This window comes from Ambystoma mexicanum, chromosome 13, assembly GCF_040938575.1.
Source record: "Ambystoma mexicanum isolate Mex_15411 chromosome 13, UKY_AmexF1_1, whole genome shotgun sequence".
NCBI lineage: Eukaryota > Metazoa > Chordata > Amphibia > Caudata > Ambystomatidae > Ambystoma > Ambystoma mexicanum.
The window spans coordinates 144,082,380-144,103,044 of record NC_090938.1 but is presented as its reverse complement, the minus strand read 5'-3'; the positions used below and the strand labels follow the sequence as shown (position 1 = coordinate 144,103,044).

Here is a 20,665-nt window from a genome sequence, read left to right as displayed (position 1 = left end):
TTTTGCAGATCACCTCTTGCCTACCCCCCGCCAGAACCCCTCCGACCCCCCGGGCTACTAATAGTAACATGTACAGCAGTAAAAGACCAAGACTACAAAAACAAATATTACATTACTCATTAATGGAACTTTGCAGCTGTGGGTTCCATCCGTTAACAACTGGCAGCTGACTTGCAAAATAACGCTCTTAACTCAAACAGAAGCCTAAAGTCATGTGTATAATTTAGCCATGCCAGGAAACACCTGTTTTTGCAAGCCATACTCGCGTGGACAACTTGTGTGTGTTTAAAGTGCTCACCAATTTCTTATTCGAGTGCTCACCAATGCGTTTATCCTGCTTAAAGTCCCTTCAAAATAATCTTTCTGTGGTTGAGCAATAAGGCCCGGCAGTAAGGTTGAAATAATGCTTCGATTACTTACTGGTAATCTTCATTACGCCTAGTCCTACTCTTCCTCGTCATTGTGCTTACTTCCGAGGCCCCGCTTTCATTCCAGGAACCCCTTTTCACTTTCTTTTCTTCCAAGGTATAATACCTACCGCATACCCATGCAACCCAGTTACCAACTTCAAAGCCGGAGCATGGGTCCCTCCCCACAAGGAGGCATGCCAGTACTGTGATGAGGAAGAGTAGGACCACGAGTAATGGAGATTACCAGTGTGTAATCAGAGCATTCCCTCCACGTCCCTCTCTCGTCCCAGTTTACCTCAGAGGTATACTAAAGCCAAGACAACGGGCAGAGGTCCCAATGAGACAGAGAGCCAGGGTTGCACTATCAACACCACTACTGAAGCAGCGCAGGCCCATAGACAAACACCCCCCCACCTCCTCCCAGCAACCTTAAGGACCAATGACAGGGGCCATGCACATCAAGCCAGCAGAATCCAAGAACCTGCACCGAGCAGCCCCAACATCAGCCCAGCAAAAACCAAGCAGGCACACCAACCCCCGGGCAACCGCCCAGGAGGCAGCCAACACCCACTGGAACTACCCAGGACAAGACCCAGAACAGGCAACCCAACCAACACATGAGCTAGGGAGAAGACAGGCTCACACCAACGACAGAGGGACACAACAGAGGACCACTCCCAGCACTCGCCAGGCCAAGGAAACAAGAAGACTGCTGAACCAGCAAAAAAAAAAAAAAAAACGCAGGCCCACAGGGGAACAGCAGGACCCTCCCCCACCAGCCGAAGGCCGCCAGGCACACGGCCCACAAGGTGAGCACCAGATCCACCCCCACCCAGTGTCAAGAAGCCCCAGGCCACCACAACAGCCCCAAGGAGCTCAAGACACAGGGAGCCAGTGATACAGGAGAGAGACCACCAGGGGACGCGGACAGAGGCCAAGGGACCCTACAGAGGCAACAGCAGCCACGCTGAAACACACCACCAAAAGAGAACACTGGAGGGAACCAACAGGTGCAGCCGCACACTCTCCAGGGCCAAGAGGAACTACCACACCTGCATATCCAAAACCCCCACACCAGGAGCGCCCGGCAGGACAAACCAAAATGCATCGGGACGTCACCTGCCCTGACCAGCCAGCCATCCAGACAGGGGAAGGAGCAGAGTCCTCCGCAGAGAAGAAGCCCCACCAATGGAACGACCGACCTGACCAATGGTTCAAGGGACGCGCACAACCTAAAGGAACGACATGGAACCAAAAACCCAAGCCCACTAAGGGAAACAGCCCCTGGAAGGGAGAAGCACCACAAAAAAGCGACCTACGGACGCCAACCAGTCCCCCCGTCTGAAGCAGAGGGCAGATCGGCTGCAAAGAATCCAGCCCAAACCCCTTCATCAGCACGAAAACCATGAAGCCGGCCCATTGCCAAGGACAGCGGGACTAGAAAGACCACAGAGGAAAATTCTCTGACCCTGGAGGGCCCAAGGGACCAGCACAAGTGCAGCCTACCGCACAAAGTCCCCAGAGCCAAAAGCATGGCCAGGCTCATGAAAGCACAGAACCAATGTCCCGACCAGAGCAGGCCATACAGGCGGGGACAGGAAGACCAGCCGACGACCGAGTCAGACCACACTGATAGCCCAGGCAGTGGAGGGCCAGAGACGAGTGCCCACCAGCCCATCAATTAGAATCCGCCCTGATGTGCAAGCAGCGCAAGGAGCAAACTACTCTGCCCTCCCCCGCAGCATCTGGAAGAACCCAGACAGAAAGGCCCCAAAGCAGGAGAGAAGGGCATCCGGAGGGCAGAGGAGGGGGGCTCCCGTAAACCGCCTGGACAGTCGCTGACACAGAAACTCTGTCTACCGCCACCTCCATGGGCCACCAAACATTCAGAACCGGGAGCTGCAGAGCAACCCCCACTGGGATCCTGCAGTCACCCAGTATCGAAGACAGACGTGCCTACTCGCCAAAGCATCAGCCCACACAGCCATCACCATCCACGTTGACCCAAACCACGGTCCCCTATGCCAACATCCAAGACCAGCCCCTCAGGGGAGAGAGAATCGGCAGAAAGCGGGCCCTAACAGACAAGGGTCGTAGCCAGTCCCTGCGAGCAGCTCAAGTAGCAGAGGACCATCAGGAGTATGGACTGAGAACAGGGCAGCCCCAAGTAGGGGCAGGGAGGCAAAGTCTAATGGAAGGACCTGAACAACATCCCATTAAATATATTTTTTTAAATTAAAACAATAAATCCCACCACGGGGACAGCACAGGAGGAATAACCTCTCCCATTCAGGTCTGCCCCGTAGCCACAGCCTCCGTGGAGGGAACAACCGACAAAGGGGAAGGCCCAGAAGTGCCACAACCCCCCCACTCTGCCCCCCGCATGGACAAGAGAGCATGTTCCAACAGCACTGTTCTAGCCCCCCGGGACAGGGCCAACCGCAGGACCTACAACACAGGAATCATCACTGCCAGAGTTCCGCAGAACTGGAAAAAGCAGACCACACCAAAGGCTGCAAGCACACAGCATGCACTCCAGGCAAACACGACGTGGAGGACAGCCGCGGTCCCCAAGAAAGGATTCAACAATCCAGACCCCACCAGTGACACAAAGAGACTACTCAAGCACACACCAGCCGACGAAATGGCGCTGAGGGGGCCACAGCCAACATCAACCAGGGTTGGTCAACAATGGGCTGCCCCCAGGCCGTCGGCAACAGTGCAGGAGCGGGGAGCACAGGGCACTCAGCCCGCCACAGCCGGTGCCAGCCTCGCCACCGCAGCTGCACGCCGGGACAGCACCAAACAAACATCGGACAGCCATCAGGCTACTGGCAACAACTGCAGGAGCAGCCTGGAGCCAAAGGAACAAAGGCCACCATAAGCCGGAGTCAGCCCTGCCCACCAGTGTCGTTCTGGAGGAGGTAGACACAACCATCACGGCAGCAGCAGCCAGCCAGACAGGCACTAACCTGGAACCCCGAGACCAGAAGACCCAGGGCACAGATGCAGCCACACCCTACATTGGGAACCCGAACAGGAACCTTTGGCGCTCAACAGGAGCGAATGCCCCGCAGGAAGCCCAGGAACGCACCCCACAGGAGAACTACCGCCCCGTCGAGGGACCCGCACCCATAAGAAGGAACCTGGCCTTTTAACTGGGGCTCATGGGCACGGGGATGGTATTATATCTCTGAAGAAAAGAAAGTGAAAAGGGGTTCCTTGAATGGAGGCGGGGCCTGAGAGTTAAGTACCAAGACAAGGAAGAGGGATGTGGAGAAAGTGCTGGTCTCTCCCACTCCTGACCCCAGGCACCCCATGTCTCTAGTCGAGAACCATGTGTTGGCATGAAATTCTACCACTGCGTATCTGGGTGCACCTTGTCTCAGCAGTTACTCTGTGAAAGGACAAAGTGCACCCGGATAAGCAGAGCTAAAATGTAGAATTTTGTGGCGTCTGTGCTGGTCAGGTTTATCCATTTTGCAAGGCACAGATTCCCTTCGCTCAACATTGATCCCACAGCTTGTTATAGCCATCAAGATGTAACTTCACCTCTGAACCCATTAAAAAGGACTAATAAAACTATCCAGTCTCATAAAGCAATCTTGACACTTCAGAGATACGTGGTCAGCCAACAAAAAACTAAAAACTACTTGTTTTAAAATGTGCCCCAAAATGTTTAAACTTGTCCATTTATGATATGATATGGCATTTGTAACGCACCTATACACAAGTGCTTCAAGGCGCAACGAGGCGGGGGAGGGAGGGACAAGGGGAGACAGATAACGATCCTACTAGGCAAGGTGTCATTCAGATCGCGCAAGTGCAAGGGTAGAGGGGAATGGGAAAAGTGCAAGGGGAAGGGAAGAGGGGAAAAGTGCAGTACATGGTAAGTAGAATACAAGATAAATAATAGGGCCAGCTGGTGGCAAGTGCAAGGTAAGTGCCGGGAGAAGGGCCTGTAGGAAACAGACAGTCCTGTAGTGCAGGTAGGCAGTGCAGGGAAGAGTGGCTGGGCCAAGGACTGAGATCGGTGAGTGGCCCAGTTGCAGATTCAGTGCAGGTTCAGTGATTTTAGCAGGGGAGAGAGGGAGAGAAAGCGGAGGCAAAGAGGAAGGTTTTGAGGTGCTTCCGGAACCAGAGATGGTTCTCCTCAAGTTTCAGGGAGGCAGGAACGCTGTTCCAGAGGGAGGCCCGTGCTGCAGAGAGAGATCTACCCTCAACTTGTTGGTTGGAGAAGCTGCTGACCCTGAGGTAGTTGGAGGTGGATGAGCGAAGAGCTCGAGAAGGAAGATATTTAGGAAGAGAGAGTTGAAGGTATTTTGGCCCAAGGCCCCAGAAGGCCTTGTGGACAATGCAGAGGGTTTTGAACTTAATCCTCGCAGCCACTGGGAGCCAGTGTAGTGATTTCAGTCCTGGAGAGATACGGTCCCTGGGCTTGAGGCCAAGGACAAGTCTCGCAGTCCTGTTCCGGATGAGTTGCAAAGGGCGGAGAGTAGAGGCAGGAAGATTTAGATAGAGGCTGTTACAGTAGTCCAGCTTTGAGAGAACCAGGGCTCTGGAGAGAGTGAGCTTCTGGGGGAAGGAGAGGAAAGGGAGGATACCTCCGAGGAGGTGTAGCTGGTAGTGTGACTTCTTAGAGACGTCAGAGATGTGAGGAGAGAAAGAGTGTGGAGTCGAAGATGACCCCAAGGTTTTTTGCCTTGCAGGTAGGAGCAGGAAGAGGGCCAAGGGAGGCCGGCCAGAGAGCTGCAGGGAAGGAGGGAGTGGGTGTGCCGATGAGTAGAATCTCGGTCTTACTGGCATTAAGGCAGAGGTCGTTGGTGGCACACCATTCCTGGATAGCAGAAAGACAGTCAGAGATGAAGGAAGGGGAAAAGGAGGCTGAGGGTAGCCTGAAAATGAGCTGGGTATCATCCATGTAGCACTGAAAGTTGGGACAGAGCGGCGATGCGGTGAGCAAGAAGTGCCAGATACAACCAGGGGGAGAGGTTAGATCCCTGGGGGGACACCCTGGGGGGACACCACAGGTAGAGAAAAAGATGTCAGAGGGGAAGGAATCCAGTTGGACCTGGGGGGGGTCGATTGGAAAGGAAAGAGGTCAGCCACGCCAGAGCCTGACCAGTGATACCCCGGTTATCACGGAGACGGTTGAGCAGGATGGTGTGGTTGACAGTGTCGAAGGCAGAAGAGAGTTCGAGCAAAATGAGAACACAAGGAGTGTTAGAGTCAAGGTTTGAGAGCAGGGCCTCACGGATGTTCAGGAGAGCAGTTTCCGTGCTTCTGGCAGCTCTGAAGCCAGACTGATGGTCATGAAGACTACCAACAGATTCAGCATGGAGATTAAGCTGGGAGACGGCCAGTTTCTCCAGGAGCTTGCCCAGCAAGGGAGTGATAGAGATTGGGCGATAGCTGGGCAGGAGGGATCGGAAGAGGGTTTCTTAAGACGGGGGTGCACAAGGGAGTGCTTGAGGGGGGATGGGAAGACTCCAGAGGCGAAGGAGTGATTGCAGACATCTGCCAGGGCAGGACCAAAGGAGTCGATGTGGTCCTTAATCTTTGCCCCACAAACTGATTAACTATAAGTAAAAAAACATGCTTTATAAACTTCAAGATAGTATTTTATTCAATTGGACACCTTGGAGTAAATATTAAACTACTGCAGCCTTAAACTGGGTGTGGATTTGATAGTAGGTCTCAAATCAGCCAAGGCAGGGGGCAAAATCTGCACCGCAATAACAAACCACATAAACCACACCAACAGCACTTGAGGGCTCACATCGGTCCGATATTCACACCAAAGCTCAGCGCACCGGAAAAACCGAACTGAAGCCACGAACAGCACACCACTTCTTTCACTTTCCTATTCCCTTCGTGGGACTAACCGAACCCACCTTCTCGTTTGCAGATCCACCCGAGCGCCTGGGGACCAATTCCATTGGTGACAGTGCACAATATAAATACCTTTAACGTTAACACTAAAAAATGGCTAATGATAATTAACACTTGGAGAGGAAGAAATGTGCTATGGATAAGCATAGCCTTGAAGTGGCAAATAACTTGGTATGGCTGGCTAGTAGCTTGCAACTTGAAATGGTTCCCCTTGAGCTAATGAGAACATAAACAGCGTGCTAACATTGGCTCTTACAACACCCAGGAGGGTTGGTGGAGGGCCATCAACAAGGGTAAAATCCTATTTTAACATGTTCAATGCCGACATCAACGATCTGGCACTACTTGCATGGGGAATTCAAGGCCAGGATGTGATGCTCAATCGCTCAGAGACAAAAACGCATCTAGCTAAACCAGTTGGATGAATATTGTAAGACATGGGCCCCTGTGCTGAAAAAAACATTCAAAAAAAAAATTCAAAAAAAAAAAAAGGGGGGGAATAAATAAACTACCAAAACTATTTCAAGTTTGTCTTTGATGATGTCAGAGTTGAATACTCCACTGATTAGAATTGCCCAGGTAGGAGAATTAGCTCACCATTCAAGTCAAACTGGCAAGAAGAAGCCTAATTGGCAGAAGGGATGGAACGGTATTACGGTATACCGTTAAAGATACTTTGAACCACTTAATTGAACAATAATAACCGTCACATTGTTTATACCGGTATACCGTTCATACCGTTAAGTGTGCTTTTCAATCTGATTTGGAAAGGCTGCAGTAAGCAAGTGCTGCGCAGTCTTGGTCTTGCACTGTTGGATGTGCCGTCTGCCAAGTAGTTTCAGTTTGAGCAGTTTTTAATGCCATTCCATAAACCACACGTGCCTGACACAAAATCAGTATGTTAGCAATAGGAAGAATACATACAGTGCCAAGAAGGAAAAGGGTTTACTTTTTTTTTTAAAGCGCTCACACAGCCCGCGGGCATCGAGGCGCTGTTAAAGAAATTGTTTTTGTCTTAGTTGCGTATTTATAACACACTTAAACACCCAGAGGTTTCTAAGCGCGGACCCGGGGATCGAACCCGTGTTGCTTCGTGTCATCTTTCTTCCAATGCGCGCACGTTGCCGCTAAGCTATCCTCCCGGGACTTTGGGGTTTATATATTTATAATGTTTTCTAAACATATGACAATGGGGGATTTCCCTGGTTCTATCATTGAATTTACATATAATAAATCACACTGCGAAATGTACTCATCTCTGTGGGTATTCCCTGCTGCCATACCAAAGAGTAACATGTCTGTGATTACTGAACACCTTTCCATCAGACTCCATTGATCTGTGGCATGCAGGTTATCAAGATGGCAACATGTTCATCTTCACCAGTAGCCAGTGGGGGAGCTAAAAGCCTAAATGACAACCTAAGAAAAGCTATTCAGTTCGCTTTGCCAGTCGCAGCAGGGCTCTCCTCCCCCCCCTCCTCTCCACACGTGTGTTTGTGTTTGGTGGAAGCAAGGGGTGGCATTTCAGTGGAAAGTATGTTGAAAAGCCCAATTCTGGCTCTGGGTGCCTGGTTTTGTTTGTGATGATAAATCTGACAATTTGACCCTTTAGAAAATATTTGTTAAGATTAGTTAACTCCACTTGCTATACCACGATAACCATGATATACCGTCATTTGGCAAGAAGGTTATTGTACCGTCATAAAACGAATACCGTGACACCCCTAATGCACAATCTCTCCCTTCAAGAAACTGCATATGTTATGCAGTCCATAAAGTCTGCAAAATGAACAACCAAAGAAATAGTACAACCCCCCCAAAAAGATAAACATACTTCGTGTGCAAAGGATCTGGTAGGTGTAGATAAAGCTAGAACCTGTTACTTAGGAGAAGCATCGGATTAAAAAAAAAAAGAAATTTGAAAAAAAAATACTTGTCACTAAACTGCCACAAATACAGCACTATTCTTGACACTGACTTTGCCACATTCTGCAGCCGAAATCAAGACTTTATGAGGAAAAACAGTGAAACCAAAACTCTGCATGAACCTTTGGTAATCAACCTTGAACCAGAGCAGGACGCAAAATATGTTTCAACCCAGCAGGCATGACGGAGACAAATGTTGCACTGTTCGGACAGTACTGTATTTTTAAGAACACACACCAGGGAGGGTGGCTTACGCCGAATGCCCATTAGGTCTTTGTGGAAATCACAAACCCTTCCTTTGCCCCCAACTCAGGTTTTTTCACACTCACCTCCAGTAGATCATGCTAAGGAAGGCGCTGTGGATGTGAGCCACCTCCTGCTGGATCTAGTGCCTGCAAATCATTGTGCATCTTCCTTAGTGGTAATATTTATCAGAGCCTCTTGGTTTGCAATGTCCAGAAAATAGATGAATCCTGCCATAGTTGAGCTAAAAGCACTTGGAAGAAAGCGGGCCTTTGTTCTCCCTTCACTAGAAATTAGGGAACGGTGTGGGATCTCTGTACTCTCTCATAGCTCAGTACATTTCTTCTCTCAAGCCACTGGTTTGTGTAGGAGACACTCTGCTCTTTATTAGTTTGATCAACTTTCTTAACAGGGATAGAAACGTCTGGGAGTTATTCACCATTTAGCACCCGTTTGTAGCCTACAAGAACCTGGTTGGTTTGACAGCTACTTTTGACTCCAAGGCCAACGGGTTCCATAAAAACATGCAAGTAATCATATTTTATCAATGTGTATAAATACTAGTAGACATTTAAAATAGAACTGGTGATAAATCCCAATTAAATAAATAATGGGCAAGCTTGTATTGTTTGCATCTTATGCAGAATATCATCATACCTTTATTTCTGTCTTTGCCCCCCCCCCCCATGTTTATTTCTAGGTCCAGTCCCAGATAAGTGTCATACAAGTCTTTCTACGCATTAAAATCTTGTAACTACGACACCATTATTTCCATGTATCATTTACATAGCAGTTGGGAGCAGAGGGCAGGTGACTTGACAGAAACCAGAACGCATCCTTTGATTCTCATCTGCATGGATACAATTACAATGCATTGTGCAGTGTCTGAAACTGACATGCATTCTATGCTCCCTGCACACAGAGAGAAGTGTGGGTGGGTTTTGTTTTCCGTCTGTTGAAGCTTAAGGAGAGAACCATTATGCATTTGTATTTTCTTAGCATTTTAGAATCTTATGAGCAATACAACGGAAAACAGTTACAAATGGGAAGTATCCTTTTTAACAAATTGTGATTTCTTTTCAGTTAATGCATACATACACTGCACAAAAGTATTTGTAGACGTTCCAGTGTTGTATTTATCACCAAGATGCACCTATGAGGTATGTTCATACACATTAAAATAGAGAATGTTTTACACAAACCAATACATTGTTTGAAGCCAGAATTTCCTGCTACACAACTCAATTCTGTTTCTTACATGTTATATTCATGTTCAAGTTTAGTCATGATCTGGCTGCTTGTTGCATACTTTTTACACTCTTGCAGAGGCAAGTTATGTTCACTCTTACAAATTTACAAACTTATAAAATCAGTGTGTAAAACATTCACACCTAAAAACCTTATCTGGGGCACAGATGAATATGTGATCTCTAGCTTAAACACCAAGTCAACCTTAACTTTGAGCCAATGTGGTAAACAGTATAATGGTGGCCATTTTCCCGCAGAGGAAGCTCAGTGTGTAAGGGATCCTCTCTTCCATTTATGAGAGGGTGGTAGTATGACCTCACCCTGTGCCTTATGTTAATTGAGAGCAAAACATGCTTTTATGTCATGAACCCAACCGCAGCCACAATGATTTCACTGGCTGCAGGCCAGCTCTGTTAGATTAAACAGGGGCCTGCTCATGAGGACTGTGCAAAGGAGAGGAGGTAGTGGCTGCTGATCTGTGGACCCTATACCACATATCAGAAGCCAGTTTTGTTTAAAATACTTCATAAGCTTATTACTGGTCAGGCTAACGTTTGTAAGAAGTACAGTTCTTCCTGTACATGTGCCCCGCTTCATCGGAGGTCTTTGTACGGTATCTATTCCTGCTTAAGGATATAATCGCCTCCAGTGGTTTCTGTATTGGCGACTGGGTATGCTCAGATTGAGAGCCTGCCCCTCCTCATCAAAAATTCTCCAGAAAGCAAAAGAGCCATTACCCCGTTTTGAGTGGCTGATTTTGCAGCCATGTTATTCTCAAATCGCCCAACAAAAAAAAAAAAAAAAAAGGGAGGTCTGAACGAGTAGATATGGTTCCAAAGATTTTAAAGTTAGGGTAAGTGTTGTGAACACCAAGCGATGTGTCTTATGCATTTACTGATTCACACATACAACCCTTTTAATCACAGACTTATCAAATAGAGATCTCTGATCATGGTTATATTCTTGAAACGCTCTGCGATTTAATGCTAAGCAGACAAGAACATTCATTGGTGCCATTTATCCCCTTTCCCTCTCATATAGAAGTATTTTGAAAGAGTACAATAGGAGTGTCCCAGACTGTCCACCTTGGAATGATAACTATCGGAGTCGTGCGCAGAGTCAGTCTGCGTCAGTCCATTTGACTTTTTTGGGTTGCGAGGAGCTGCAGCTACGTATCCGGCCAAGTGTTTGCCGAGTGTTCTTCTAATTCAAGCACTGCTGCTTTAAACCTGCCGGCTGTGGGCAGCGACTATATAACCCCACATCAAGCGCGGAGCGCGCGCGGAGTCGTGCGCAGAGTCAGTCTGCGTCTGGCAGCACTGTGCACAAAGTTGTGAAATGACTGCTCAAACTGGCCACGGGGGGCCCCAAACAAGGCACAAAACAATACAACAGCGTCGGATGCAGAATCCGTGGACACCCTTGAAGACGGACTCTGCTCCCGTGTATTCAAAGGTAAGCTCTGTTTTAAAGAGACACGCGGCCAAAGGATCACCTGAAACTGTTGTCTCAATGACTGATAAGCACCAACTAGCAGCACCGGTGCCGCTTGTGTCTCCTATGTCTATTAATGTGACCCCGCTTGAGATCGCTGCGACCGTAGCGTCCACCTTTCCCCTTGCTGACCCTGAAGCTTCGATCGTAAATACTTCGAGCACAAATGCTAGAGCGAAGAGCGCGGAATGGTCAAAGAAAGCCTGCGCCGCGACTTCTGTAGAGTCTGCGAGCTTTGACACACAATCAATCTTTGCTCACAAAAACTCCTACGTCGGTGAGCAATCTGCATTTTTGCTCGATTGCGTAACTAATCAAACAGTTCCCATGGTGGTTCAAAGCATGCCCAAACCCATCGCTGAGGAGCTTACGCTCGAGTCGGAGTCCGACAAATCCAAAGCGAGTGCTCCCATTGTGAATGATGCCGGGAAATCAAACGTTTCTTTACAACGACCATTACTAACTTTAACTAACCTACCTCCTATTTCCTTAGATTCCTCACGATCACGATCAGGTCAGCCTAACTATACATCCCTGCCAACGTTAAACTCAATAGGAAACACTGAGGAATTTTTTACGCCTTTCGAAATTACAGATGCAGAAATTATGGAAGCCTTGCAAGATGAGGAAGGAATTGACAACTCGACTGCACTCGATGAGGAGATGCAAACTGCGATACCTTTGATTGAAGATCTTGAGGTTGCGGATAATGATCCCTTGCTCACTGAAGCTGAATCTCGTCATATATATATATATATATAAAACTCAATCGAGTGCCCCATTGGAACTCAAACTTTTAATCGGCAATTCTAGGACGACGAATATAACGCCGTCACACAGTCTTCAGGATCGTTCTTCGACAGAACAAGCAAAAGAACTAGCGATGTCAGGCAATACTCAGCCCCCTCACGGGCCTACGAACTGTCATGTTCTCCAAGGTCAAGTAACTAATCAACCCAGTCACAACCTTGATACTGCAAGTGATTACTTGCATAGATCACGCGACATTTCCGATCGTGGTCTGATGCGGCAAAGAAACCAAATGTGTCCAACATCATACGACAAAAGAGTTACTAGTAGTGCAGATGATAGCACTACTAATATAACTCACATCAAGACGAGATCTCACACCTCCAATACGGCCTCTTCTAGTACTCCAAGAAATGTTCATCCACGGCCAAATCCTTTACAACTTCCACAGAATATCTCGGTCACTACAACAGTGAATACGTCGTCTTCTAGTGAGTCTCAAACAGAAAACACAAATTGCTCACATTCATCTTCGGCGGATAAAACCACTACCGACTCAAAACCGAGTCTCTCGTCAGCTGCAGCGATGCAGATCTACAACAACGTTTTAGCAGCTTCTTCTGCAGCCCTGCTTCCGTTTCTGAAGATGTACGAGTCACTGCAGGAGGCCCACAAAGACCAGACATCACTTATCTTATCCCTTAAAGAAAAGATGGACAAATTTGACAACGTGACAAATTTTTTACAATCACAATTGTCTCAGGAAGCAGAACATACGATGCGATGGCAAGAACGTTTGAGTGACCTTGCAGCACGGCATCATTGCCAAAATGACATCTTATCTGATGAGTTACTTGAAGCTGTGAAATGGATGAGACATTCATCAACCATGATGGGTTCAAACATCGCTTCAACAAACCCTCAAGCACCTATACGATCAACCAAGGCTTCAATACCACCGCAAAAACGACCACAAGACACAAAGGATTCTGTTCAATCTTTGAAGTCATCAGCCGTAGAAACAACCTCCATTGTTGCGGCTGTCAACAACGGAGAAAGAAATCTGACAGCGCCTCTGCCTGCGCTTGCTCTCGTGCCGACGCTGAGCGAACAAGTACCCAGTTCAGCCATAAGTACCCAACCTGAATTGCCTTTGACTTCTTTTGGAATCTTCGAAGGCGCGGCAAAAGCCATAAAGGCCTCCACGACTTCTGACCAAAAAGCCTTGCTAACACATGGTCGACAATCAGCTTTTGAGAAGGGAATATATGCTACTAAAAAACGTGCTAGTAACGCGAAGTCACAGAAATTCATCAGAAATGCAATGCCTGATAATAGGTCTGTTCCATCTTGCAAAATAGCATCGTCAAAGTCCAGCAAAGACAACATTGCTTATTGCATTGCAACGATCCTGGAGGCCATGGGCGCCTCACTGCACCAGCGAGTAAACGACAAAGAACGGAATCAGACTGTGAAAGCCGTACAAGTAAGTCATCGGACATAGAAATCGATCTCTGCAATCTTCAACCTACTCCGACGACGCTGCATCTGGAAACCTTATCATTGACCCCATCGTGGTACCTGATGATGTTCATTTCGAATTGTCACATAGAATAAACCTTAATATGGACGAAGACATGAACCACAAAAATGGTTCGACGAATTTGAGGCCATCCCCCAATCGGTTGTCGCAGCTAAATCCCAAATACACACGCTTCCAAGAAAAGAAGCAAGCTCGCTACATCTCTCATGCCTCTTCATCCCTAAGAAACGGCTCAAGTCCTACGAACTACAAACTGAGACTACAAAATCTAAATCGAGAAGATCGTGATCTAAACTTGAATCGCAATAATGTTTTGAAATTATTTGCCTGCATTCCATCTCTACTAATGATCTTGTCTGAAGACATACAAATTGTTGAGTATGTAACAGAAAAACGCTGTGACCAGGTTCTATTACATATAACCTCGGTCTCATTTCGAAACACAATTGTGAAAGCCTTAGAAGAATTGCTAGCGCTTGGGTTCGATATCTCTGTGGAACCTACGAGCACAAGATTCGCTAGGTCGAAAACAAGCGGACAAAAAATTTCTCAAGAAACGCAAAAGCAAAGATGTGCTGAGATACGCAGAGCTACGACCACTAAGGAGAACCCAAGATCAAATAACAACCACTCTGCGAAAATCATCAACCATAATATGGAGGTAGAACGATGTTAGCCACCAAGGACCGGAAACAAGTGTACTCGTGAATTCATATCCTGGAATCCTCGAGGATTTGTTCACTTATTCAACAAATTTGACGCTGACTTAGATAAAGTCTTCGTCATCTGTCTGCAGGAGACTTGGTTATGCCACCCTCCGTCACGAGATGGCTTCTTAACATTTTTAAACCCAGCAATCAAAAATTTAAAGGGGCAACCTTCTTCTGGTTTACTAATGATGATTAAAATAAACACCAGGTGGCGCTTTGTTGATTCCTCTAATCCCAATCCTTTTGTGCACTGCTTCAGACAACAGATGAAAATTTAGACACAAGGAAACATTTGCTTGTCTAAAAACGGATATTGGAATCCGAACAAAATCAGCACCAAAAATGTTATAAACGCAATAACATCTTGTATTGACAAATCACTAACCGTCCATAAGAACTTATCCATAATTTGTGCAGGTGATCTAAATTGCTCATGGTTTAAACACGATCATGTGACGAAGACGTTTAAACGATTAACTCGAGACAAAGAAAAAAGTCGAGAGTTTAAGTGGAGTCAGGCACTACGGAATCGAAACTGCTTCATGGTAAATGGCCAAGCTATAGGGGACCAACCCCCTCAGTCAACATGGTCGTCTCAGAATGCGCAGTCAATAATTGACTACTTCTGGGTATCTCAACATCTATTTGAAAGCGATCTGACTTTGTCAATAAGAACTATGCCCAGTAGTGATCATAAGCTGCTCAGACTGACCTGCATGATAGAATGGTCACTCGAACAAAGATCCTACGAAACTACTATTTCCGTAAATACCGGCGGTAATTGTCTTAGAATTGACAGTCCCAGGATTGAAAAACTACGCCAGCAATTTTGTCAAGACAGCGATCTGTCTGTGAATTATGCTCCCTTGCTTTTGGACTTTATTACAACTAAAGCTGCAAACCACATAATGGGTACAACTCACAAACATCTTTCGTCTACAATCCTGACTCAAGCTAAACAGGTTATGCGACGCGACATTAGAGCATTAAAGAAGTCTCGTAATTCAGCCAGCGCGAAAACTACAATCAAAGCAGCAATGCATGTGCGTCGTCAAGCATACCGTAACTGGTTGAAATCTCAGAAACTAATAATTGAGCAAGAAAAAGCCGAGCTTCTAATGAAACATCTAATTCAGAAGAATTCTCGGGAAACCTGGATAATTCTTAATACAGGTAATTCGAGACATCATCAAATACCATCCAATACGATTGACGCCGCTACATGGGAACATCATTTTACTAAAATCTTCAATAAACCATCTAATGAAGACAAAAGAATACCCATAAATGAGCTAACATCTTGGAATCTTCAAATAACTGTGGAAGATATCAGAGCTGCAATACGAGCCCCTCAAAAGCTCGCATGCAGCAGGCCCAGACCTAGTTTCCAACATGATGCTGAAGAAGAATGAACAACAATGGGCTACCTTTATTGTACTATTATTTGCACGCCTGTCCACATCAATGACAATACCAGATTCTTGGCGTGTGGCGATCATAGTGCCAATCTATAAAAAGGGCAACAGGGCCGATACAACCAACTACCGTCCGATTGCCCTGTTGGACACCATTGGAAAAATCTTCGCCTCTTTTTTACGACAAAGGCTAACGGCATGGTCCATAGAAGAGAAAATCTTTGACATCCGGCAAACAGGCTTCACAAAAGGCGTAGGTGTAGAGGTAAACCTGCTGCTAATAAATATACTAAAACTTGAAAGCCTAAAAGTCGAGATTATATCTAGCATTCATCGATCTGAGGGGAGCTTTTGATAGCGTAAACCGCAGTAAACTATGGCAAAAATTAACAAATTGGAAGTGCCCAAGCGACCTGGTTGCACCGATAAGAGCTCTACACACACAGACTACCATCAAAATAAGATTAAACAATCAAGGCTCACTATCTAAGCCGATCTCAACAAACTCAGGTGTGAAACAGGGATGCCCACTAGCATCTGAACTTTTCAAATTATTCATTTCTGACCTCCCAGCATATTGTAAAGACGTGCGTTGCTTTCCACCGAAATTGAACAATAAGGAAATAGGATGCATAGTTTATGCTGACGACGTAGTTTTGCTGGACCAAACACAGATTGGTCTGCAACGCCAGCTTACAAATCTCCACGATTATCTCAAAAAAAATGACCTGGAGCTGAACATCAAAAAATCCAAAAATTGTCATCATTGGTCACCACCACACTGACAAACAGAAAGCTTTTGTGTGGAAAATTGACGACAAGCGACTGGATGTAGTTAACTCGATCAGATACCTGGGAATAACATTCAATAACTCAGTGCATGAACATCATTGGAAGGTCGATATGGTCAACAGAATGACTCAATACAGCATTCAAGGCCAGCTGCTGAATAGAAACTTTGGAAAGTTCACTCTAGCACCAGTCCTGACCTTCTACATCCAAAAGGTGATTCCTGCAATTACCTTCGGTTCAGAGTCTGGTTGGAACATCGATGCTTTGTTCTGGCAAAAGCTAGAAGGGATCTACTGGCGGCGTGTCCTGAAGCTTCCTTCATACATCTCGATGATCCACATAAGACACAAATTATCCTTAAATTCCCTACATACTCATGTAATGTGGAAATCACTAATGGTATTACGCAAAATGAATTTGATCCCCATAACGCCAGCATTTGAAATCTTTGCTGGGGAAAAAACTACAGGAAATTCGAAATTGCTAGACGAGTGGAAACAAATAATGATATCAACCTTATCTAATGCCGATCTGACCTTGCAAGACCTGCTGACGCGACCACAATCCATAAAAACAAAATTCGAACAATGGTGCTGGATTAAGAACAAGGAGCGACGCTTGCAGTCGAAGACCACCCTAGACTCTGGAATCGAAGAACATAAATTAAATGTTACAAGTAGATACTTAACGAATTGTCCATCCCGTCACCATCGCGAACAGTTTCTAAGACTTCGATTAAACGCTATCAAAACAAAAGAAATGATGTGGGGTCGTCACTTTAAAGAAACAAAGGATAATTTATGTTGCTTCTGTTATAACGAAATAGAATCCTTAGAACATCTGATTACCAAATGCACAAAGACCACCTCAAAGAGAATGCAACATCTAGGAGAATATATCCCAGTAGATTATATCACACGAGACTGGTGGTCTTACGTAGCAGCCGGTCACAGCACAAAATTAAGCTGTGCGGTAATTGACTACATAGACGCCTTTAATCTTGAAGATCTGTAAATGATTCTCCGAAATTGAATCTTTCTTTCCACTCAGAATATCGGATATAGTACCATGAATTGGCTTTTGGCTGGACGATTTTCGATGAATGATGTTTTGTAATAAAAGTCTGATGCCACATTGCTTGCAATGTGGTACTTTAGGCTGATGTTTCAATAAAAAAAAAATATATATATCAGAAAATAATCCATATGGTTACACTCAGGGCTTTAAGTGGGCCGGGGCCTGCCGGGGCCGGGCCCCGGCAGTCTCCAAAAAGTGGGACTGAGCCGGGGCCCTGCCGGGGCCCCCATCCCACCGCACGCAACATTGGCAGGATGCATTATCACAATTCAAGCCATCTTTTATAAAGCTTTGCTGACGGACAATTTTGTCCGTAGTCAAAGCTTTATAAAAGATGGCTTGAATTGTGTACTTTCAAAGCCATCTTTTATAAAACCGAAATGTTTAAAAAAAAAATGGCCTGAAAAGTAGGCAAACCGTAAGGTATGCACACACACATATATATGCATGTTATATATCTGTGTGCGTACCTTACTATGGTTTGTATACTTTGCAAGCCATCTTTTCTAAACATAGAAATACATATTTCTATGTTTAGAAAAGATGGCTTGCAAAGTACACAAACCATAGTAAGGTAAACACAGATATATAACATGCATATATATGTGTGTGCATACCTTACGATTTGCGTACGTTTTAGGCCATGCCCCCTACAAGCCACGCCCCCAAATGAGGGCCCCCCCTCGATTTCTTACCCCACTTAAAGCCCTGGTTACACTAGTGTTACCCCTTGCAAAATAGTGAGGTGGTTTGAACAGAACGCCTGCAACACCGGGCCAGTCGCCAGTGGGCCCTCAGACCCAAGCAGGCTGGTCACACCACAGTCTGTTAGTATGGGCAGTTTGAAACTGCATTAAGACAAGGCCTTCCTTACTAGCAGGTGACAGAAGAACCATTTACCAGGGCAGCAAAAGCTGCGTTTTCACATTTAGATTTCGTCTGTAAAGTACATACCTGGATTAAAATGTAATGAAACCGGCTTAATTTGTTTAGCAATTGTTTGATATTGATTAGGGTTTTGTTGCGTGGGGTGTAGTTTGGGAGTTACGTGATGCGGTCAGGGGCACAAAGTTGACTAGAAACTACCCCGATTGTAAGGGAAGCCGCTCTCACTGCCGCTAGTTCGGTTTCCGAGGCACTAGTTTTAAAGACGCGTGATCGCTCCATGTCCATAGCTTGAAGCCCTGGTCTGTGCGTCCGGATCCCTTTAGTGGCAACCTAGCTCCACTCCAAGCACCTTCCTTTAACCTCAAGTGCGGGTCTCACACCCCTTCTTGACTTGTGCCTCCCTGTCCCATGTCAGAAAACCCTGGTATCTCTCCACTCTCTGGTAATCGTCCTCCACTTTCCCTTCCCGAAACTTGCGAATGCGTCCTCTCTCACCCACCCACGCAAACTCCATGCCTATCTAGCCAAAGTCCCTGGGTCTGCGTGCGAGTATGTCTCCCATTCCCTCCCCCAACCTCTAACTGCACACCTGTCCAGAGCCTCTCAAGTCCACACGTGGCTTTCCTCCACTTCCACCCCCTCCACCTTGAGTCCCTCCGCAGCAAGCCTCACCAGTTGGTCATATCCAGGAAAAAAGCGCACCCAGCCGGGTTGAGTTGAAAGCCCAGAAGCCGCTGGAACTCTCCTATCAGGACATCTTTATCAGTGGTCCCAAGGCAGCTGAACTTCTGCATCAGCTCTGGATCCAAGTCCACGTCCATCCCCTCCATGGCGGCACAAATGCGGCCAGCCGCCCACTCCAGTCCCCGGTCCGGTGCTGTAGGCCCCGAGGCCTTCCCCTGCCTCAGCTCTTCATCGGCGGGTCAGACACACGGCGCAAGCGCGGCTGCGGGGGCACGACCTTCTGCGCACGCGTGACACCAAGGCACAAGCAGAAGATTCCGAAAAGCAAACAAGTCCACGACGTGCCTCACGCAAGTTCTAGGACGCGTGCCTCGGCTGTCACAGCAGTAAGTGACGTCGTTACTCCAGATTGTTTTGTTGACAGGGAAGAAGGACAACAATTGCATTTTCCTCTAACCTTTACTGGAATACTAATTGACCGAATAGAAATGAGTGTGTATTAATGCATAATTACCTTTCCATGTGTGTTGTTACTAAAAGTGCATTTTATCAAAGTAGAGTAGCGAATAAAAAGAGCATTTACACATATAGCAAATTTAAGTGTAACTAAATCAAATGTGAAAGCATTTTCATATTTATATTTCTGTGGAGCGACAAGCGTATACAATTTTTATAAATTGACAATACATGCACCCTCCTTGTAAATGTACTTAGTACAGCAGAAGGAAACACCTTTCTAAGATGACAGATATATATTTCTTTCACCCTACAGCTAGTCTGAGTCCCTTTTCTATGTCTTGCTATCCTGACAGTCGGTCTCATTCGCTGCCGGTGTTTCCAGGAAGGTTGGCAACAGAGAAAGAGAGAAAAGACGAAACATTTCTTGCCCATAACACAATGAATGAGGCTGGGTGTTTTTGTGTGGTAGGTCCCTGGCTGGCAAGCATTGTCCTTGACTTTGACTCTCGTTGCACGCATTTGAAAGGTGGCGAAGAGTAGGTGATTCCCTCAAATGCAATGGGATGAGAATACAGGTGTTTCACACTAATCGCTATGTCAAATCTTGATTCAATTAAAGACACACAGCCGAAGTAAGTATTATCCTTCTCCATTTATTATGTCAGAGAACAGCATCAAAACATAAAAACATCTTAACCATAAATAGTAACCGTCCTGATTTAACCGGGAGGCTCCTAATTGCTTTACCAAAAATATTGCCATTTTTCACTTTCTACCCATACCTCTCAGACCTATTATTATTTCCCTGGATGGGTGAAAACACATGATTTAATTTCGGTGTGGATGAGAGCCCATTAAGGGGAATGGAGGTGCAAAGAGCTTGATTGGTGAAAGAACTGATTCCAAGGTGGAATCCGCCAAAAGCGAGTTAGAGCATCTCCCTCCTAAAATAAATTCTAACTGCAATGCAATCCAATGTCAAAATTCAGTTCTCCCAATTTCTGTGACAAAACCACCCCCCAAGGTTGTGACGAGTGGCCCAATGTTGAGGGCTTGAGTGTTCATTGCATTGCTGTGTGAGGAAGCGTCATGACACCGTCATGACGCTCCTCTAATAAAAGGGGCTTGGCTGGC

The 20,665-nt window shown here is 46.3% G+C and overlaps 1 protein-coding gene across 1 annotated transcript in view; it reads right to left on the bottom strand.

The window, feature by feature from the left end:
- Window positions 1-19,456, bottom strand: part of ILRUN (inflammation and lipid regulator with UBA-like and NBR1-like domains) — a 395,284-nt gene extending 375,828 nt beyond the window's left edge. The window contains exon 1 of the mRNA XM_069633501.1: window positions 19,061-19,456. Coding sequence (XP_069489602.1) covers window positions 19,061-19,218 — 158 coding nt within the window. The 5' untranslated portion in view covers window positions 19,219-19,456. The remainder of the gene's footprint in view (window positions 1-19,060) is intronic.
- Between the last annotated feature and the right edge of the window lie 1,209 nt (window positions 19,457-20,665).